This window comes from Trichosurus vulpecula, chromosome 2 (genome assembly GCF_011100635.1).
Source record: "Trichosurus vulpecula isolate mTriVul1 chromosome 2, mTriVul1.pri, whole genome shotgun sequence".
NCBI lineage: Eukaryota > Metazoa > Chordata > Mammalia > Diprotodontia > Phalangeridae > Trichosurus > Trichosurus vulpecula.
Genome location: NC_050574.1, coordinates 374,738,999 through 374,762,875, shown reverse-complemented (window position 1 = coordinate 374,762,875; position 23,877 = coordinate 374,738,999). Strand labels below are relative to the sequence as shown.

Sequence of the window (23,877 nt, the reverse complement as noted above, 5' to 3'; positions counted from 1 at the left end):
TGTCTTCAAAGGCATTCTCAAAGAGGTAGGTGATAAGTGGGAAATAGATTTGTACTCTTCAAATACCTTACGAGCTTACATTCACTCATTTTTCTATTCCTTTTAGGCCTAGAGGATTTATAACAATTTTTAAGACTTTCTTTGTCATACTCCAAGGTTTGAAAAGCAGATGCTGCCCATAACTTGAATCATTAAAGTAATTACAATGAAGTTTAGATTTTTCCACCCAAGGTATGCCAGTACTGACTTGTTCAATTATTTTTCTAAACAAAATCATTACCATGTGCTAGCATTTCTTTAGGAAACACTGCTTGAATGCTGAGGGTCTCTGTGACAGCAGACATCCTTTTGCTAATTTTTTGTGTCCATCCTGGCATTGAACAGTCCTGGTGTGCCAGCCTGTGTCACATGTTCTAGAACAGGAAAGCCAAGGGCCTGTAACCCACTGTAGCTGTGAGGTCTGTGATCCCATTTTATTGCTTCCATGATGACTGACTGAGTTTGATTTGGATGTTGACTTTTTGGGAACGAAGAAGCTATAGCGGACATCTACTGTTTTGCTTGGGTCTGTGGCAAGAATCTGAACTATAAGAATCTCTTTTGTAGCTGAATATCCCATCCCATGCAAGAAGTCATCCTTGTGGCTCCAACCACTGTAGTTCATGACAGTTCCATTGATGTCAATAATAGTCTCTGATGTGGATATCATATACTTTCCATTGATCAAGTACTCACCATTTTTCTTTTTCAGGGCTAGGTAAGCAGTGAATCTGTTCTGGTCTTTTGCCTTGAATTGTCGAACTTTGATGTGGGTGGCACCTTCAGGTATCCTCACTACATCTGTATAACCCTTACTAAGAGACAGAGAGATGGAGGCAGAAAGGGAGAGACAAAGGAAAAGAGAAAGAGAAACAGAAGCACAGAGATAAAGAAACAGAATAGGTAAGTAACTGATGAAACAAATGGATATTCATTTTAACTTGGTATTACATTTCAATTTAGTCATGATTTATAGGATAGGTACATTTAGTCTAACCTTTTCATTATATAGAAAAGGAAACTGAGAGGCTCAAAGGCTCAAAACTCATGTTGTGATACTTTGGATTTTAAATATTCTAAAACTTTAGAAAACACATTTATATATTTTTGCAGTTAAAGTAAACAGGCAGTCAAAGATAGCCAAGAGAAAGTTTGAGTATTGGTACTTCTATCTTAATAATATAATGATAATTTTAACTCACATTTATATTACTTTTCATGTTTTACAAAATAAATATCTCATTGGAATCTTACAAAAACCACATGTGGTAGTTAATATAAGTATCATTTCCAGATTACAGATAAAGAAACTAAGCCCCAGATGAAGTTACTTCTCTGAGGTCACACATCCAGTAAATTTCAGACTGAGAACTTGAAATGGTTTCTTCAGACCCATAATCCAGTGTTTATTTCACTAAACTACAGCAAACTTGGATAAAAATTAATTTTGTTTCTAGTCAGCTTTCTTCCTTCTACTTCACTGACTAAAATGGAGATGACTCTGGGTTTACAAAGGCTAAGTACTGAAGACTAAGCTCTAGCTCTACTGTCTGGACAATCTTCAAATATGGTCCTAGAAAAAGACAGATTCAACTGCTTGATGACCAATATTAACTAAGAATGGAAAGGCTAATTATCATGTAATTGGTAAATCATTCGTTTATGGCAATCCAAGAAGCCAAAAACAAACAAACAGGACAAATGCCCTCAAATCTTGTGAGGCTTTCCGCCACCACTTCCACAACAATGATGGTTTGGAAACAGACAACAGAATGAAGGGTAATTAGAATCACAAATATCTAAGCTTATCAAATATTAACTTTAAAGTGACTACAAGAAGAATCTACCCACATCAATACTGATATTATTGTGATAAATGAAGATGGAGAAAAAACCAAACAAAAGGAAACTATATCCAGTGGAGGGAAGACTCATGGGTTCTCTGGGTAAAGTCAAAGGGCACAGACCACAGGAGCCATAGCATGGTTTGCTGCCTTTTCCATGATGGCAATCCACTTAAAACTGGCCAAAAAAAGGAAGATAATCTTCCAATGCTAAAACTGGCCAAGGTCAAAGCAAAGGTTGAAAGGAACAAGTGGGGATGTATGTTTAGACCTTCTAACACCTGGGTCAAAGCCGCTAAAAAGAACTGGTTGTTCTAACCAGAGTGAACTGAATTTAGTGACCAAGTTTCATCCCAAGTACAGGGCTCCTAATATTAATAGAAATACATAAGACATATAATAATGATCTATACACTGTCTAACTAAGAGATAAGATTAACCTTAAATAGGATACATCTTAATTTTGTTTAAAAATATGAATATGCAAGAATAAGAGTGGTTAACATGAACAAATCTTATGAATAAAATACATTTTAAAACCTCTTTAAAAAGTTGGCTTCATCTGCACCCAGAAGCAGTAAGCAACCTGATTTTGTGTGACACTTGATCAACTTATCTCATGGAAATCATGATAAGTGTAAGAAAAATGACCACTATGAAGAGAATGACAGCTTATGTACTAAAATCTATTGCAGAGGGTGAAGAATGTTATGAGACCCACCTCCCCATGGGATTCAACATATGATACTTGGTAACTTCAATATAAAGGTGGCCATATAAGAAGAACGTAAAAAGTTTGTTGCAAAATACAGCTAAAGGTTGAGGAACGAAAAGGACCAAAAATATGAATGCTACTCGAAATCCTCACATATACAAATCAAGAATAGTTTCTTCCTGAATTGAGTTGATAAGCCTGGAAATGGTGGGCAGCAGCAACAGGACAGAAAAAAGACACATTAAATTTGTTATATCTTAATAGAAAAGAAACAACTAATTATTAATAGGGGAGTTATATCAAAATCAGCTGTCTCTGAGACAGCAAACTCTCTACTAGTCAAAATCAGCATCAAATTAGAGCTAAACATAAAGATGAGAAGATGATGAGAACTGAAACAGTTCTGATCTATTCAAATGCTTAAAAATGAGCAATGAAACTTTAATAAATATGCATCAGTCACTACAACAAGGAGATAGCCTTGCCATTTCTTTTATATTGGCATAGTGCAATATAAGTAATTAGTATCTCTCCAATTATTTAATTGTCTTCATTTTTGTAAAGAGTAGTTTGTAGTTGTATTTAAATATTCCTAGTGTATCTCTTGGTAGGCAGAGTTGTTATTTTGAATGGAATTTGTTTTTCTAATTCTTCTTGCTGAGTTTGTTGGCAATATAAAGATATAATTTATGAGAATTTATTTTATATCTTGCAACTTTGCTGAAGTTATTGTTTCAGCTAATTTTTTGAGTGAATCTCTTGGGTTCTACAAATAAACCAATGTATCATCTGCAAAAGTGATATTTATTTTCTGCCTGTGCTCATTTCTTTTCCCCTCTCTCTTCTTTATTCTCTTGACACTAAGAAACCAACAAAACTTCACCTAGTTCCTGAGTATGTATATTTCTTAACTCCTGCTGTGACCCTTGGAGGCAGTTGGATTCAAATAAGACACATGTCTCTTTCCCCCCATTAGATTTTAAAGCACTTCATTATTTAGCCATTCCCATACCTATCTGACTTTCTGGGTTTCTCTTGTGTATCAGTAAGGCAATAAACACAACATCAACAATAATCATGAATATGCCTATGTAGTTCTGTATCACAAAGTATGAGAGACTCTCCATAAAGAAGGCAGAAGAAGTATAACATTTATTCAGACACCAGAGAACCATAACCAAATGTTCAGCTCCCACAGCCAGTTAACCCACTTCATCATAACAGCAAGGAACTTAAAACATGATACCACAACACGGAGACTTGTCATCCCAAAACCTCTCTGACCCCCTGCTGGGGTCTTCCCCAAAACAAACTCACAGTACACCTAAGTCAGCCTGTTCAGTTCTAACCATCACGAGGGCAGCCATTAGCAGCCATAACTACTCACTCTCTCTCTGCATTTCCTGTGATATAACTTCCTTTTCCTGTCAGGAAGCTCCTCCCACCACATGTGACTTAGGCTTCCCGTGATGTAAGCAGGCCACATGGCCTATTAATGGGTGGGAAAGATCTTCAAATCTAAATTGCTACTACATCTTGTTGCCTGTGTTAGAATTTCAAAGTGTCTGCTCAAGTCTGATCTTTTTATCATGAAAGCTTGAGTCCTCTATCCACTAAAAGGGACAGTTTCCTAGTTCACAATTTTACTTTACTAATAATGTGTCCTAATAGTCATACCACCACTGAAAAGTGATTTGCCTGAGCCTGATGAAGGAGATTGGTTGGAAAAGAGCAAGAGCTTTCCCACATATCAGATCAGGGACCCTAAACTTAGAAATTGTTCCATTCTCATATTTGGAGAGTTATTTTATTTCCATACCATTAGATCTATTAAATTGAAGATCAGCATCCATTCCCCATAAAGGTCACTGTGAGCTTGGAATGATGGAAGGAGGAAAGAGACCAAAAGTTTTCAGGTCGGGTGCTTTCTGGCAGGTAGTGGAAATACCTTTGGGGAAGTCAATGTAGATACACTGTGCTAATGGCCTAATTGGCATCACCTTGTAGACAAATTGTATATTATGTTCTCTTGCTGATTAATTAACTGAGTGATTAACTACTTTTCTGTAGGCTTGCGGAAAATAATATAGGACCCAGGGGAGATTGCTAATGCTATTATAGCACCTCCAATGTAACCTGGATACCCAGGTAAACCATGTCTGCACCACTGTTGTACATATGAACTAAAAGGCAATAGAGATGTATAGTGGATGCAAGTAGGTTGCAAAATAGTTTTGATTTAATTTAACAAACATTTATTAGAGCTTATTATATACAAGGAGTTTGGGGAAAGGCTTGCAGCAGTTTGGCTGGATTGTAAATTTTATGAAGGAGAATGTTATAACACAAGGCTAAAAAGAATGTTGGAGCCATATTATGGAAGGTTTTAAATGCCAGAATAAGGAGTTTATATTTTATCCTATATGAAGTTGGAAGCTACTTACTTTTTTTGAGCAGAAGTGCAAATTTATCTTATGAAGATTATTTTGGCATCTGTGTGGAACATTAATTTAGCATACTAACCTGGTCCAAGTAGAGTGAACCTTAATTGGTATTAAGAAAAACATATTTTATGTAAAACTTTACCTTAAATAGAGATTTGTTCAAAACATTTTTAGGATTTTGATATGAGAGCTCTAGCCTAGACCATATGCAGAGAGAATTAGTGAGTGAATCTTGTTAAAAATATTTTATGTTAAAGTTGGTAACTTAGCTTCCTGTGTACATAAAAACAAGCAACAGAGTAATGAACACTGGCAATTCTAATGTAATCATGACTCTGAAGTGCAAACACATGGGTGACATTGCTTTGTACAGTCACATTCTAAAATGAAGCACCAAAAGTACCACTATTGTATACAATAAATCATTTACATCATGTGTTATGTCAAATTGTATAACTGGGGATTCCATTTTTCAAAATCTCAAATTGAGTATTTTGAGGACATTTGAAATATCATATATGGAAAAGAGCTATAGATATAATACTTCCCCGTATGTCAGTGAAGGTAGGGTAGCTATCATATAATTTCAAGGTCATACTATAACCTCCCTAATGCTATCTATGATGTAAGATGACTAGTAATGGCAATCTTAAACCCAAGGGATATCATTAAGAAAATATACCCAAAAAGTGTGCTGTGCTGGTACCTATAAAACAAAAAAATATTTAGAAAAGAGTCTTTAGCATACTGAGTTTGGGATGAATAAGAATTGCATAAGACAAGAAGGAAATAGATTATGGTCAGTAGCAATTGAGGAAATATTCACATTGAGGACATTACAGGTTCATTAAAATATCAATTTTGCCATTAACTTTCATTTTAAATCAATAAATATTTTGTTCAAAGATGTAAAATAAAACACACCTTTAAAAATTGAGTTGAAAATTTTTATCAAGAAAGTGCATTGCACTATTCCATTGTAATATAGAACAATATTGAACCACAGGTTAGAACTGGAAGGGAACTATCAGAGATTATTTAGGGCAATATGCTCATTTTAAAGAAATGAGTTAATTGATCTCATATAATTTATACATGCTGTGAGTTGTTATTACTATAGAGTATTCCAAAGACTTTCCAAAGTCTCAAACTAGGTTAAGAATCTACTTCAGCTCTTGATGACTCTTTTCCTTGTGCCCTCAAGGCCAGAGGGCATCCTCATAGCCTGAAGATGGTATGGCTCCACATTCACAGCTCCCAGAGCTTTGCTTCTCTTCTCTTTCTGTCTTCATATTCACAATTTTCTATCACAGCAACACAATACATTTCCACCTAACCTCTACGGATTCATACTTCTTCACTCATAAGCCTATGTAAAATATGTTACTATATCCATTTGGAAATTTTAAATTTTGAATACCAAGCTTAATTATAATAAGGGATACCTGCATCATCACATTACCTTTTTTTAGTAAATGTTCCCATGACCTTGGTACAGCTGGAATTATCTCCTCCGCATACACCACACTTATCATATTGGAGCTTTGAACCAATAATGTTGTCACAACCAGTTCTTACACATTTCCCTTGAACACAGATTGAATTGCTGTATGGTCTACATTCAGTCCCATCCTTCACCTAGGCAATTAAGAAAAAATTAACTTAGAATTTCAATGACTTGGTTCATTTGGCGCACCTATAATTTCTACTCTGCAATTTTAAAAAGTTTGCTTAGAAGGATATTGTGCCTTCAAAGCATGTTGTTCCCAGAGCAATGAACTGGTGGTTGGCATTTTGTTGGGCAATTCCAGGCAAACCTTTGTTTTCACAAATCTAAAAATCTTATTTATAAAATGATCCAAAGTCCTCAATTCCTTTTCTGTATAGGTAACCCTTTCCAAAATTAATATTTTCTCTTTCATTGTGGTCACTGTGAAACCTGCTTCAACTGGAGGTGAGGAGTATTGTTTAGCAGCTAGATAGTGTATGGGGGGGCACATTAGCTAGGGATGTGCTAGCAAATGTTTAATAATTGACTGCAGCATGTTTGAACGGGCTCTAGCATATTTCTGATGCCACTAGGAAAGCTGAGGTGTTAGTGTATCACTATTATTAACTTAAAAGTAATCATCTCGAAGTTAAAACTAATATCTCAATTTAGGAGGATATAGCTTGACACATATACTAGCTGTGTGACCTTGGGCAAGTTACTTAACCCCAACTGCCCTACCAAAAAGCAAAAAAAAAAAAAAAAAAAAGAAGGATATAGCTATTTTCTACTGAATGGTCCCAAATCACAATGGAGATGAACAGATGGAGATGTTCTTGGTCAGTCTGAGGAAGTAACTCAAAAAACAGACTAATTGTGATCTGGCCAACAGACTCAGGAGAATCTTCTTTGGGGCACATTGGCAAGGTTCGTTAACCATTTTCATCTGATAACGTCCATTGGTTGCATTTTTGCTTTGATTCATGAACTCCAGAAACAGCGGTTTAGATAGATAAATAGAGAGATAGACAGATATAGATATGTGGGTGTGGGGGTATGGGTCTGTGTGTGTGGGTGCAAAGAGAGACAGACATAGAGACAGAGAGAATTTAAAAATTCAATTTAAAATTGAAGAAAATTTGATAGGGGTGAACTAATTTAAGTTCACTTAGGTTATTTACCATTTAGAAAATAAAAACTGGAGTGGGGAGGAGGGTAGAAATGGGGAGAAAATTTTTAATTCAAACTCTTGTGAAAATCAATGTTGAAAACTAAATATATTAAATAAAAAAAATTTCAAAAAAAGAAAAGAAAAACATTTGAGTCAGATTTTCATAGATATTCTCATGTTGTACTTACTTGTTTAGTTGTTGTTTTGGTTCGGCCTTACAAAGACAGACTTCTACTCTTAGGGTAGAAGCTCTTTCCTTTTAGATCAGAAACTCATCTGGGAACTTAAAGTATAGAACTTGGTAGCCTAAGGGCATGGAGGCAGCATTTGCTTATGGGCAAATTAATGGAACTTATCTCTCTCCTCAGTACAAAGAGGTTGAGGGCTGTTTGGCCTATATGTGGTCACTGCATGAGATGTTTCTGCTTAGCTGATTTTATTTGTTATGAGAGAGGATTCAATCTCAAAGGATTTTTTTTTTCTCTAGAAATGACTGTAGTATAAAGACAAAAGACAACTTAATGATTTAAAGAGAATAGCCTGGAGGATAAAAGGCTAGGTGACTTGCTCATTGTTCACAACTAATATAGTACTAGAAACAGGGATTCAACTCAGGTACAACTAATTTATCTATTTTATAATTTTGAAAATTGTAATTTTTGATCTGTAAAAAATTTAAACCATAAAAAGAATATTAGATTGTTATGAAGTTTAACCAAGTTTTCTTAATAATAAAAAAGAGGAATATGTTTACTGTCAAACTTAGACTTACGAAGGATTTAGGGCCTTTTAGAGTAGTTGTGTTACAGTATATACGTGTATTTGTGTGTGTGTGTGTGTGTGTGTGTGTGTGTGTGTGTGCGTGCGTGTGTGTGTGCATAGTTATTATAGCAATACATCAAAGATCCATAGTATAATTGTGTAGGAATGCCCTCCCCCAAACATAGATTGCAATCTGTCTGTCATTTAATAGATAAATGTTAGAATTGCCTATGGTTCATAGAGATTGGCATATGCCTATGGATTTATAGCAAATAAATGTTAGAATTGTGGTTACGATCCAGTTCTTCATGAGTGCACAACCAGTACTCTTAACAACTACAAAAAGCTGCTTCTTAAGGGAAAGAGAGATAAGAGAAAGAAAATTAGAGGTAAACCTCTTAATCACTAATGCTGTCACAAACTTCCCTTGAATACAGATTGTATGGTCTGCATTTAACTCCATCCCTCATCTAGGTCATTGAGAATACATTAATTTAGAATTTCAGGAAGGAATATAACTTTGGTTCATTTGGCATACCTATAATTTCTGCTTTGTAATGTTAGTTTTCTTGGAAGGATACCTGAAAACTGTGTAGTCAAAGCATACAGTTCCTAGAAACAATGAACCGAATTGTTGGTGTTTTCTTGGGAGATTCAAGGCAAGGCTGTAGTTTTGTAAAACTAGAAATTATATTAGGAGATCTAAAGTCCTCAATTCTCTTTTTGTATGTGTAACCCTTTCCCAAAATATAATTTCTTATTTTATTTACCAAAAATTTATTATATACCCAATATCATATATTTGGTAAAAGGTATAGAGGTAAAGGTAAAGAGAAAAACAAGTAAAGCACTTTTATGTTAGTCATTGAGAAAACCTTTGGGAAAATATACAATATATAATAGCACTTATTCAGTACTATATAAAGGAGAAAGATTATTTTATGTTAATTACTATAAAAATCCTTGGAAAATAGGTATATGTATCTTCTTTATATATTTCTTAATAAATGTGTTTAGTTACTTACCAATCCTAAAGAAGGTATTTTGTTTGGTGTTTGAAATATTTGCTACCATGAAATCCGAACAGCACCCAATCACTTTTTCTCTGTCATAGAGCTTATATTGCCAAACAATTTAAACACAAATAATAATTAAATGCAATTACCTTTGGGGAAAATACCACATAGTAGCCTGTTCCTTTGGCTCGACAGGTCAGCTTGCAAACATCTGCGGGCAGAACTCCTGCATATTTGGGGACCCACTCCACAAATGTCTTGATCCCTTTTATATCTGACTGAAATCCATTTTTAGCTTCACATTGTTCCTGACGAAAGGCTTTAGCTAGAAAACAAGCATCTTTGCATTCATATCTATATGTATATTTGATGTAAGTACCAACATATTGGGAATTTCCTGTTAAGTCTTGGAACATTTGGAGATTTTCTTTTAGAGACAAGATGTAAACATCAACTCTGATTTTTCTTTTTCTCCTCCCTAAATATTCATATACTTAGAGCTAACAATGAGGTAGTTTTCTCCCAGAATTTTGGCTGTCATCATCATCATTATCATTACAAAAATATTTTTCTAAACTGCCCAATTATTTGACTACTGTAGGAACCAAGAGGTCCTAGAATGGCATTCCTTAAAAGTGCCCTTCCATTTCTACCACTTTTCAAAGCTGATGTCATCAATATGAATAATCTCTCCACTGATGCAGGTCACAGCATCCTGTGAGATTAATCTCTGTCTGCTAATGTCTACAACTATTAAAAGGAGAAGAATACAAGACAAGTGTCATGGAACATACCATATGTTGGGCAGGCTGTGACACTGCAGGAGCGGTAGATGGCCCTCTTCCCAGTACAGTATCGTCCATTGTTCCTAGGTGCTGGGTTATTACAATGGCGAAAAGCAAATTGAACTCCTCCCCCACATGAACGGGAACATTGGCCCCAGGAACCCCAGGAACCCCAGTTGCCATGGTTTGATGTCTGAAATGCAAAAGAGAAGATGTTTCAAATGGAAAAAAAAACCTTGCTACAATTTATAATAACTTTTGGGGAGATGTTTGGAAATTACTGTTTTGATTTCAGTTTTCATGGTAGTCATAGGATTTATGGCTGGGTGGGAATTTAAAAGGTCATCTAGTAAACCCTATCTCATTCTATTGATAAGGAAACTGAGGCCAGCAGAAGGCTAGTCACAATTCAAGATCACACAAGTAGTGAGCAACCAGGCCAGGATTTAAGTAAGTTTTCAGAATTTAAATTCTGTTTGCTTTCTACCATACCACTTCACCATGTCAAACTATGAGATGTTGCAGAGACTGCAGAGTCCAGAATGGATGCAGTGCTTATACACAAAGAGTTAACTAAACAGTTACTTGATCCTTTCCTAGCACAGCAGGATCCAAGTGGTTCATATTATCTAAGTGCCCAGTAAAAAGAAGGCATCGCCTCATGGTACCTACAGAATATCCTTCTGCCTATGGGTTTTAATAGAGTATTTTTAAAAACAGAGCAGGCTCAGAGCCATCTTGTTACCTACTATTACCCTGGGTTGTCCCCTATTCTTTTACTATTACTGATTTTTTTTCCTCTCATTAGATTTTCTATCTTATAACTTTAGATAAGGCCTGCTATTGATAATGAATATATTCTGTAGCAGGGAAATCTAAAGAATCTGGTAAGTGGATCATAAAACTGATTCATAATTATAACTTTAGGATGCAAAGCATATAAAATTTATTATTTCATTTGATTCACATAACCCTATGGTGTATATATATGTAGATAGATAGATATTGGTATATATCGATATGTCTATAACTATATATCTATATAACTGTCGTCTCCTTTTCACAGATGAGGCAACTGTCTCAAAGATGCTAAGTTACCCAGTGACACAACTAGAGCACACTGTCAGTGATGGGATTGGATCAATATCTCTCTTGGTGTTAAGCTCAGTGTCCTTTCCATTATATTATGCTGCTTTTCCTTGTGAGTCATACATCAATTCGTAAGTACAGAATATTAGAGCTGAGTAGGACAATGAAGACAAAGGATACAATGTCTACTTACATATAGTGATACATTGAAAAATTAATAATTTCATCAGTGTGAATATCACCACCACTGCAACAGATCAAAGCCCCTGCATCTTTAGCATTTGCCCTGGTAGTCAATCTGCTAGGGACGAGCCTCTCCACACTTAGCCAGGCTGTTCTTTGAATGACTGCTGGATGTCAAATGTTGACAGGCTGTTCTAGCTCAGCACTCTCATAATTTATGTATGAGATGTAACATAAGATCAGGACTTTCACGAGAGTCAAAAATGCAGACAAAAGTGTGAAGGCTCTCAGAAATGAAAGAGACCCCATGTAACAATTTAGGTTTTCTTTTGCCCTGTAACAAAGTCTGGCAATGGTCCAAATTCCTTTGGTTAGTGAATTTTGTGGAAGACTTGTAATGACTATAGAAACAACCCAGGGTGTTTCAAAATACTGCTAGGAAGGGGATATATGGAGGTTATGTGACTGCCTTATAAAATTAAAAAAAAAAAGAAAAACAAAACATGATGCTCCTATCCTGCTGTACTGAGGATCCGAGAAGGATTAGAAGTGAGAAATAGAATATTTTGCTCCATCCCTGCAATGAACGGTAGCAAGTGTGGACTTGAAATTAGGAGTTGTAGAGTTACTCTACACTAGGAGTCTTAACTGCTTTGTTGTCACAGATGCTTCTGGAAGTCTAGTTAAGCTTATGGACTCCTTCTAAGTATCTTTTGTGGCCTACATTCATAATGGAAAGAAATGCTTTTAGTTAGAGGTTAGTGAAAATAAAGACACATTTTTTTCCCCATCCAAGTTCACACAGCCCTTGAAATCTATTTATGGACCCCTAAGGGGTTCGCGAGCCACAGGTTAAATAAGAACCTCTGCCCTAGATTCTGTGGTAAGGACAAATGACTACTTGGAAAAAAAATAAACAAGAGCGCCCACACTGGTGCTACCATGATTTATAGAGTGGTGTAAAATTTTTAGAAAGAAAAGCACTAGATTTGAGTCCTGGCCCTGTCAGACTACATCAGCTGTGTGACCCTGGGCATGTCACCTATCTCCTCTGGGCCTCAGTTTCTTAATCTGTAAAATGAGGGGGGGCGGGGCTGGACTAGATGACCTCCTTCTAGCTTTACCATTCTGTGATTGTGGTCTCTTAGTTGTAGCTCTGTTATAATGTGCTCGAGCAAATTTAGTTCTCTTCTGGATCTGGCTTTTAGTCTGCCTCTAACTGTGTGACCCAGGGTAGCCATTTAACTTCTCGAGAGCCCAATCAATTTCTTCATTTTAAAAATTAGGAAGTTGGATTTTAGGATATTTACACTCTCTTCCAATTCTAAAATTCTTTGAAATGCTAATAATATCAGAATGTTGAAGTATACACAACACAGGTTTTCATGTAAATACTAAGTGTTGACCCACTTCCCCAGTAGTTAATTTCATTCAACAAGCACTTGCTAAGCATCTACTATGTGCAAGACACTATGCTGGGAATTATGCATATAAATAAATGACCACTATGGTTAAAATGAGCTAGAATACAAATTTTCAAATTGAAAACACTTTCTTCACTGAATATTTTTGAAGATTTGTTATGGCAGTCCTAACACCTGCCAAATAAATCAACATCATTTTTGAATTTCTGGATGGTGTACAATATAGAAATAATGTACCAAATAATATTTTTTCTTGGTTTTGTCGACGCACTTGCCCTGAAGGCAAATCCTTCCTTTCCCACATGGCGTCCCCTCCACAGCTGGCAGCTTCTTGGTCAGACACACCATTTGGCCCTGTCGAACAACTGCACACCACAGGCGAACACAGACATCCATGCCAGGACATACTGTGTACTCAGGCCCAAATGCCAGCTTGCATTGATGGATAGCATCATATGTCTGTCCTGGGAGCTCTTCAGGGCCCAGGATCTGCTTTCTTGGTAAGTCCAGCAAACAGTTACCTGAAGGGATAATCCAGGTTTTGTTATTACTTTGTTTCTAGGCTTTAAGCTAAGTTAAATTATGACCTCAAAAATAAATACATAGGCGACAGCTGAATTGAAGTATTATTATGAACCGCTTATTATATTTTGCACCATGGAGGAGAAGCAGGCTAGAGAAAATGGCTAAGGGGCATGGCTTCTCTGAGCATGCTTTTGTATCCTCAATTGTGTCAAAAAGTCACTTAGTTTCTCTGTTTCCTTACTTGTAAAATAAAGGAATTGGAGAAGATATCTGAAGTCCCTCTCTAGTTCTAAGCTTCTGTATCTATATATTCAGGAGTATAAGAATTTTAATAGGATATGTATACAAAAAGCCTTGAAGATTCAAAGGAATGAGAGAAGAGTCAAAGTTTGGGGGCAAAGGTAGGCATTGGTTTGGAGCCATCCAACTGAACGGGTACTGGGTACTGCCTACTCACAAGCCTGACTTGCTTACTCTTTCTCTTATTTCAATATCCTTTGGATTCAGCTTTTATAGGAACTTGTACTTGTTACATATTTTTGTAATAATAGCAAGGACTCAATTATAATCTTGAATATGTGACTGCTGAGTTACCTTAGCTAACTCTCAACCACGGGGTGCTTTAGTTTTCCCACCCATATAATAATCACTATTCTTACATTCCTGAAATATCTTGAGGATGAAATAAATGTTAAATATTCAGGAGAAAGATAAAATTACTATTCATATGGTAGATTATAGCTAATCAATTAGTAATGTGTTAGTAAACAATTATTAACAAAATTGACAAGGTTAATATTTAGTAATAATAAATTAGTAATGAAAATTACTAATAATCAATTTTTAAATGACACAATTCTAAGACTGGAAAGGCCCTGAGAGTTTATCTAATCCAACTCCCTAATCAATGAATGAATCCCTTCTACAGGATCCCTGACACTTGGTCATCCAGTCCCTACTTGGATTTGCCCTTTGACAGGGAGCTCACTACACTAGTGAGGTTCACACCTATGGCAAACCAAATAGGTTAAAAATCATAATTTTCATGTTTAAATACAGAAAAATTCAGGAATTGTTCCATGTGTTGCTGGGGAAGGAGGTGAACATTCTAGGCTTCCTGGGACAGCCATTCCATTGAACTTCTTGCATCTTCTCCAGCAGCCTCTACACTGTTGCTTTGCCCCAGGGAGTATACCTTCACCACCTCTACCTTCCAGCTATGAAGGCCAAATCCCTAGATACTATAACACATGTGAACTTATTCCTCAACGATTAACATACTCCCACCCCATTGAATCCTTCCCATGCTATTGCTCAAACCTCGTTGTCCATCCCCCATTGATCCTTCCCTTATTCTCATCCCCCTCCATCCAGCTCCTCCAACATCCTACTTTAAGTACGGTGTTCTCTGGAATGCCAGTTCCATAGTTTACTTTCACCTTAAACCTTTTTTTCCTTTATTTCTACTTTCATCTTATACTCAGTGAGACCTGGTTCCTTCCTGGTGACATAGCTTCCCCCACCACCCTTTCCAGCACTGGTTGAAGTTTCACTCACATCCCCTGAGAAGTCACTGCGCATGGTAGGGGAGCTGGAATACTCTTTGCTCCCTAGTGCCACTTCCAGGGTCTCCTATCGCCATCATCTCTCCTTCTTTGGGGTCATGCAATCACCCACCTAGGATTCTGATAGCTATTACTACCAGCTTCCAGGAAACGGCTTTCTTCCTTAACGAGTCCAGTGCCTGGCTCACAGTCTTCTCCTCTCCATGTATGCACTAGAGAACTTCAGCATTGATATTCTCTCCAATATCCTAACCTCTCAATTCCTCAATTTGCTCATTTTCCATTTTTCTCCACCCCACCTCAGCTACTCACAGAAATGGTCATACCATCACCTAACAAGTGTTTCACTACCAGGTTTATGAACTCTGAAATTCCTTTATCTGATCATAACCTGTTACCCTTTGACTTCTTCTGCCTTGCACCCTCTAACTCTGTTCTTTGTCATCACTATAACTTCCGACCTATCCACCCTCAGTTCTTTGGCAGGCTTTCACCACTGTGCCTGCTATATTTTCCTCCCAACCTCATATTGACTCTGACTCTGTTATTGACCTTGCCCTGCCAAGTCTCAACCTCAGATTATTCTCTGCTTAAACTTCTATTCACATGCTGCCGAATGAAAGAAAAAAATTTTAAAAATCAAAAACTATGTTGGCTGGATCCACTACAACTTTGTTGCATATTATCAACTAGGTCCTCACCTCAGCAATCTTTTTAACCCTTTCTTCATTGATTCACTATCCCATTCATGAGAAGCTTTTCCAAATCTTTTTACCCCTCCTCAGATCTCCCGTGGCTCACATCCTCTACCCTCTCAGGTAAGAACTTCACCTCATATTTGACTGAAAAATGAAGTTATTCACTAAGAGCTCCATTTTCTGCTCTCCTCCTCATCTCACATGACTCAGATTCCTTTTGACCACCGTATCCTTCTTCATCCCTTTCTCCCAGGAAGAGATGGAGTTTCTCCTAGGTATGGCAAACCCCTCTACCTGCACAAGTAATCCCACTCCATTCCATTCCATCTTCTCCATCAGACTGACTCCTTTTGAGATAAATGATTTTAATCAGACCCCTATTTTTTCCTATTTTACTCCCATCAGTATTAATCAATTTGGTGTTATTCCATATGGGTGGTGATTACATTGATATGCTTATCTAGTAATATACAGTTAGTCAGTCTAGTCAACTAATTTTAGCATATGAATTACCTCTATTAACTCATATTTTACATGTATTATATTTACGGATAATTAGATAAAGTAAGTTCTTTCTGTAAGTTCATTTTAAACTACAAGCTAGAAGTACACTTGTGTAAAGTTCACTTGCCTAACCACAAGAATGCTGACTAGGGGACCCCCACCCTTCGGCCTGTAGAAGCAAGGCCAATGTGGGTGAGAAGACAGTAGGACTCCGGGCCTCTACCCTCTTTGCGTAATTATCATGACCATGCCCAGTGTGGGATGTCTTGACATGATATGGAAAGTTCCCCAGCTTATTTTTGTACCTCTGGACCACCTCTCGGCCAACATGAAGAGGGGCTCATCTTATGACCACTTAGTCAGTGGAGATGATCCTTGCCTTGCCCATCCTGTGGCCACCCATAATGATGCATCATTTCTGGACCTCATGGCAGGACAATAGCAACCAATGAGATTCTGTATTTTATTTTGCCTCTTTTGTGTGTATTTGTATCAAGCACTAGAAAAATGAAGCCCTGGGGACAGGGGGCATCTCAGATCATGAGGAAGATATGAGGTTTTATTCATTAAAGGAGGCCAAGTCTCTTTAATAAAAATGGTTATTGACTCAGAGATCTGCCTCAGTTTCTTCTGTTGTAAGATTGGGCATTTTTGGACCCCATACTCTAACACATTTACCATTTCATTTGCTTTCAATATCTCCCTACTAGCTGATTCTCTGTTATCTATATATGCTACAATATCTCTCCCATCCTTAAAAAAAAACCAAACAAGCAAAAAACCTTCGTTTGATCTGTTAATTTCTACTACCTATCATCCTATAGCTCTCCTCCATTTCCCAGATAAATTCGTTGATGAACCCATCTACCATTGGTGCCTTCAGTCCCTTTCCTCTCACCACTTCCCAACTCTCTACAGTCTGGCTTCCAATTTCGTTAGTCAACTGAAACAACTTTCTCCAAAGTCACCAATGATTTTTTAATTGCCAAGTCTAATGATCTTGTCTTAATTTTCATCCTTCTTGAACTCTGCACCCTCTGATACTATCAAAGACTTTTTTGGCTAAAATCCCACAGAAGGCAATTGATGTCTCCCATACTCCCTTCTTAACTTGCCAAAGTCTGGCTTTTGACCTCATCACTCAATTGAAACTTCTCTCTCCAAAATTACCAGTTATCTTTCAATTGCCAGATCTAATGGCCTTATCTCAGAGATTCTCAACCTTTTTGACACTGCGTATCACCCTCTTCTCCTTGATATTCTTATACCTCTAAGTTCTTGTGACACTGCTCTCTCCAGTTTTTCCTACCTGTCTGACTCTTCCTTTTGCTGGATCTTCATCCACTAACTGTGGGTATCAACTAAGATTCTGTCCTGGCTTTTTTCTTCTCATATATTACTTGCTGATCTAATCAGCTTCCATGTTTTCTACTATCATCTCTAAACAGATGATTTTCAGATTTGTTTTTTCAGCCCTAACATCTCTTCTGACCAATTTTAAATCTCTAGCACCTAACTGGATATTTCAAACTTTATATGACATATTAAATCCAACATGTCCAAAATGGAACTTGTGATTTTTTCCCCTTTATACCTTTTTCCCAACCTTCCTATTAGTCTGCAACTACCACCATCCTCCCAGTCACCCAGGCTCACAAACAACCCAGGCATCATCTTTGACTCCTCACTCTGAGACGCCCCCCTATATCTAATCAGTTGCCAAGTCCTATTGTTTCTATCTTCACAGCATCTCCCCCTTCTTTCCTCTTCCACTGCCACTATCCTGGTGGAGGCTTTTATCACCTCATTCCTGGACTATTGAAACAGCCTGATGTTTTGTTTCCCTACCTCAAGTCTTCCTCCAATCCAGTCCATTCTCTACTCAGCTGTCAAATTGATCTGTCACTCCTCTATTCAGCCAACCCCAATGGCTCCTTTTTTTCCTCCAGGGCCAAATATAAAATCCACTGCTTGGCTTTGAAGCCCTCCATAACCTAGCTCCTTCCTACCTTTCCAATATTCTTATTCCTTACATTTCTCCTCACCATCCCCTTCCAAAATACCCTGCCATGCAGTTACATTGGCCTCCTTGTTATTCCTCAAACAACTCCAATCTCTTTACTCTGTACATTTGTAGTGATTGTTCCCCATCATGGAATCATCTCCCTCCTCATTTCCTCCACCTAGCTTCTCTGGCTTCCTTCAGGTCTTAACCAAATTCCCACCATTTACAAGAAGATCTTTACATTTTCACAAAACCCTCAATGCTAATGCCTTCCCTCTGTTGATTATCTGTATTTATCCAGTATATATTTTGTTTGTACAACATTATTTGCATGTTGTCTCCCATTATACTATGAGCTCTTTGAGAGCAGAGAATTTTTTTGTATTATATTTTGGGGTTTTATTTATTTTTTTGCTTTTATTTTTCCTCAAGTACTAAACATAGTGCATGATACATACATAGTGCATGATACAAGTAGTTAATAGATGCTTTTTGACTTGAGTTGATTTGAAATGTTTTAACTTTATTCAAGTTTCTTCAAATTACATGCCCATGTATTTATCAAACTATAATTGTAGCAATATATAAAAAATGAATAAAGAGAGTACAGTTATTTTTATGTACTCAGCCGAAGTGTTTGACGTGGTAAAAATTCTTAAGAAATGCCAGGAAAAGTATTAAAAATGGATAAGCAGAATAAAATGAAGGCTTGGACTTTCCTCCATTCCCCACTAACTCTCAAAAGGACCCTCAAAGGGGAATCATATACCATGTACAGAGCAATTATAGCTTAATTCATAGGACATGAAAGAGAGAAACTCTGTTATCTAGAAGCCTTATGAGTTGATTCAACACCAGTCCCCCACCAGACTCTACACTCTCAAAAGGGACACACAAACTAACTTAGGGGCCCCATGATACCTCTTCATGCTGTAAAGATTTTGCTTGCATATTTCACTGGCAACTTGTTCCCACTCAAAAGGCAGACTATGATTCTTTCCAACTATGTGAGGAGTAGGGAGAATAAACATGTTGCCTTATGCCTGGGGTGGCTCCTAGGACACAGATTCCCAAGGCTGTAGAGATTCTTCCAAGATCATCCTTATTATATTTCCCTAGCTTTCCAACACATAGCAGATGCTGATTCACTTCCATCCAGAGAAGGAAAAAACTGCCAGGGAAAAACTGGGGCAGGTGGCCAGCATGAAGAGATACATTATGTCTGAAAGAAAGCAGACTGAAACATAGCTGGAGACAGTTCTTTATGCACCTCCCCTCAGGCTACTTAGGGCAAGGATACTGGTCAATGAGCCATAAAGCCCCCAACAGAGAAGGACTTTGAGGAAATTCTTCATTATAAGCCTGGAGGTATACCCACCAAAAAGTAAGATATCTCGAAATAGAAAGAAAAATATACAGATACCAAAAACTTCAAAAGGAAGAATATTCAATAAAAATCTACAACATGGGTAATTAAATTAACAGAGAAGACGAAAAAACTAGGAGGAAAGATGAGTACTAAGTTCTCAAGATTATAAAGCTCTCAACTAATATTACAAGATTATCAAAGAAAAATGAACCAATACTTTGTGAAACACAAAAAGCTGAATTATTTTAATAGGGCTTGGAACAACAAAAAGAAATTCAATTGTTTAAAAGAGAAATGAAATTTGTAGGAGAAGAATTTAGGAATGACCAAATGTTAAAGAAGAAAGAAAAGACTCTATTAGCAGATCAGGGAAACAAATGAATCTACTGTGGAAAGTTCACTGAAGGAAAAGGGTAACTATTAATAACAGATACTTGTAATACACAAATAGTAAAGTGGAGGAAAATCTCACAAAAGAGAAACAAAAGGCAATAATATTAAGGGAACAAATGATTATTACACAAGACAAATCCACTGACCCCAAAGACAGGATATGCAGAGAAAACTTAAGAATTATAGTTCTTCCAGAAAAAAATGACAAATAAAAAACCTGAACATTATAATGCATAATAAAAGACCTTCCAGAACTCTGCATATAGAAAACAAAGCACCAATTGAAAGAATCCATTAATTGCCATAAAAACTTATACATCCAACTACAAGACACATAGTAATTAAATTTAATAATACCAATGAAATAATAAATTCTACAAATACCTAGGAGAAAGATCTCAATATAGAAAGGAAAGAAAATTCAAACACAAGACTTTTAAACTCACTAAAAATATAGGAGTGAAATAGCATTTTTGAAAATAAAGGAATTCAACATGAAAACCAAAATAAGCAGAAACAAGAGAACATTGTATAGAGTAGCAGCATTATTGATTTAAGAACAACTTTGAGTGGCTAAGTCATTTTGACTACTATAATTACCCAAATTAACTACAAAGGACCTATAAAAGAAGATGCTTTATGCATCCAGAGAAAGAATTGATAAATAGAAGTATATATATATATATATATACATATATATATACTTATATAAATATATATATTTTTTATATATATATATAAATATATATATATTTATATATACATATGTGTATATATACACACACACATATCTATGTCTAATGGCAGCCATTTCTAGGGTAGGGATGGGGAGGGGAAAAAAAGGAAAAAAGAAAATTACATGATAATTTTATTATATATTTAAAAGGAATAACAAGTTGTACACAATAGATTTGCAGTTTCATGTGCAATCATGTGCAAATTAACTACAAAGGACCTATAAAAGAAGATGCTTTATGCATCCAGAGAAAGAATTGATAAATAGAAGTATATATATATATATACTTATATAAATATATATATTTTATATATATATATAAATATATATATATTTATATATACATATGTGTATATATACACACACACATATCTATGTCTAATGGCAGCCATTTCTAGGGTAGGGATGGGGAGGGAAAAAAAAGGAAAAAAGAAAATTACATGATAATTTTATTATATATTTAAAAGGAATAACAAGTTGTACACAATAGATTTGCAGTTTCATGTGCAATCAGTTTTTAATTCTATGTTAGGGAAATGTGTTTTATTTCATAAATAAAAAATAAATAAATAATAAAATAAATCAAATTAAATTTTTAAATGACATATATTGTAAATCTGAGCCTATCCAGCAAAGAAATAAGATGGATATTAAGCAAAACAGAGATGTTTCTGGGGGAAACAACAACCCAGCAACATATTTGAACAGAACAGTAAACTTGCAAATACATCAAATACAGATACACAATTACCAAGGAAACAATCATCAATCGAATAAATTACACCGAATTTATGGGTGTTTTATTTTAAAGAGAAAGAAAAAGAAAGAATAATTTACAGGGTAAAATTTTTAAAAAGTAGATTAAAAAATCAGATAAAAATGTACCCAAGGCAATAAAGTTGTAAGTGGAATTTAAAGAAATGGAGAGGTACAGACTAAAATGGAAGCAACAAGGACTAAATCCCACCACTCCACTTCAGGTGGATCGATATATCAGGTGGGATGGACTTACAGAATAGAAAGGGTACATAAACGAGGGGAAAGTAGGAGGTGAGAGAAGAGCGGGTGAACAGTGAAAACATGTCAACTTCTATAGTCTCTCAACAAGAAAGGTGACTACAGGAGAATAGGAGAGGTAGTACAAGGGGGAGTTGAAACTGGTGGAATTAGAGGAAGAGTTTTTGGGAGAGGGAGTCCCATTCAAGAATACTGCCATGGGGGAAGATGTGAATGCATGTGATGGCAGATGGAGATTTTTTAAATGGGTTTTAGAGAGGGCGTTGTGCCTTCATGGATGATAACCTGTCCTAGATGCAGCTGGTACCCAAAAGGGTGGGACTCAGAGATGAGGTAGATGCCTTGGCCAATGGGACAGAGAATGATCACTGGGAGGACAGGAGGTAGAAGTCGATCACAAATGAAACCATAAACTACTCAAATTAACAGAACAGCAAATAAAGACCTTAAATAATCCAGTCTCAGAACAGGAATTCGAATTAATTGTAAAGGAACTGCCAAGGAAAATATTTGGAGTCCGGAGATTTGCAGAAGAATTCTATCAAACATTTAAACAGTCAATAGCCCTATGATATCTTTTAAAATATTCCTAAAAATTGAGAAAGTACTTTAGTATACCCAGGAAGTTCATTTTGCCCCTGTGGCTTTCTCAGCAGTTCACTCTGACCTTGGGCTTCTCACAGTGAAGTAAACTCCTCCCCTGTGGCCCTTTCCTCTGAATAGTCAGTTCTTCCCAGAACCTGCCTTTTAAGGAAAGTGCCCAGGCCATTAATGTGACTGTTCCCCTTTAGGCTCCATTCCAGACTTTCCTGGATTTTTTTTTCCTCTCCCACTCCTATTTTTCAACTTCCTTTTATGTGTTGCCATCCCCCGTTAGAATGTAAACTCTTTAAGGGTAGAGACCTTCATCTTTTTTTCTACTTGTTTTTGTATTATCAATGCCTATCACATAACAAGTACTTAATAAATGCTTACTGACAGACTAAAGAAAAAATATGTACACCAAAATCTTTAATAAATGTTGAATCAAACTTTAAATAAGGTCATGTCAAACAGATTATAGCAATGTATAAGAAATGATATTATCAAGTTGGATTTGTACCAGGAATGCAAGAATGATTCAATATTAGGGATATAATTGACATAAGCATACTAAAAATCAAACTATTCAAAATGACATGATTACATTAATAGATGAAGAAAAGGCCATTGACAAAATACAACACTCCTTTATGCTAAAAATCCTACCGAGTATAGGCACTTTTTTAATATGATAAGAAGTAGCTAGCTAAAACTAAAAGCTAGCTTTGTATGCATCAGGAAACACTAGACGCTTCTCAATAAATATAGACATAAAGTAATGATGCCCCCTTGTCCCACTATCATGGTTTGATTAAGTTCTTGAAATGCTAGTAATAGCAATAAGAGAAGAGAAAGAAATTAGAACCACAAACACAGGCAAAGAAGACAAAATGAGGTAACATTTTCTGTTAACATGGTGTTTTACTTAGATAATCCTAGGCAATAAGCAAAAAAATTAGTTGATTTAATTAATAGCTTCAATAAAGTTGTAGGCTACAAAATAAATACGGAGAAATCAATAGCATTTCTACATAGTAATAGCAAAATCCAGGAGGCAAAAATAGAAAAGGAAGCCTAATTCAAAAAATATTTAGGAGTAAATACTTGCATAGATTCAATCACAAAATGTTCCTTAAGGAATGAAAGAACAACTTAAATAGTGGGAAGAAAATTCAGTGTTACATAGCTGGACCATGTCAGTATAATAAAATAGCAACAATACTGAAGTTACTTTAAGTTTGTACTATTGTGAATACCTAATGGATACTTTATAGAGCTGTGCAAAATCATGATGAAATTTATTTGGAGGAAAAGATCTTGAATATCAAGCAGAAAAATGAAAAAAAAAATTAGGAAAGTGGAGTACTTCCAGACTTCAAGCTACATTATAAAACAGCAATTAACAAAACCTTTTGGTACTTGTAAGACAGTCTCACTTATTCATTATTGGTAGAGTTGTGAATTGGTAGAACTATTCTGCAAAACAATCTGGAATTATCTAAATAAAGTGACTAAAATGTCC

At 36.1% G+C, this 23,877-nt stretch overlaps 1 protein-coding gene across 1 annotated transcript in view; it reads right to left on the bottom strand.

Annotated features, from left to right (window-relative positions):
- Positions 1 to 270: 270 nt before the first annotated feature.
- ADAMTS5 (ADAM metallopeptidase with thrombospondin type 1 motif 5) overlaps positions 271 to 23,877 on the bottom strand; it is an 86,840-nt gene continuing 63,233 nt past the window's right edge. The window contains exons 4-8 of the mRNA XM_036745781.1: positions 13,199 to 13,482; positions 10,275 to 10,458; positions 9,630 to 9,805; positions 6,505 to 6,680; positions 271 to 854 (exon numbers count right to left, since the gene is read on the bottom strand). Coding sequence (XP_036601676.1) covers positions 287 to 854; positions 6,505 to 6,680; positions 9,630 to 9,805; positions 10,275 to 10,458; positions 13,199 to 13,482 — 1,388 coding nt within the window. The 3' untranslated portion in view covers positions 271 to 286. The remainder of the gene's footprint in view (positions 855 to 6,504; positions 6,681 to 9,629; positions 9,806 to 10,274; positions 10,459 to 13,198; positions 13,483 to 23,877) is intronic.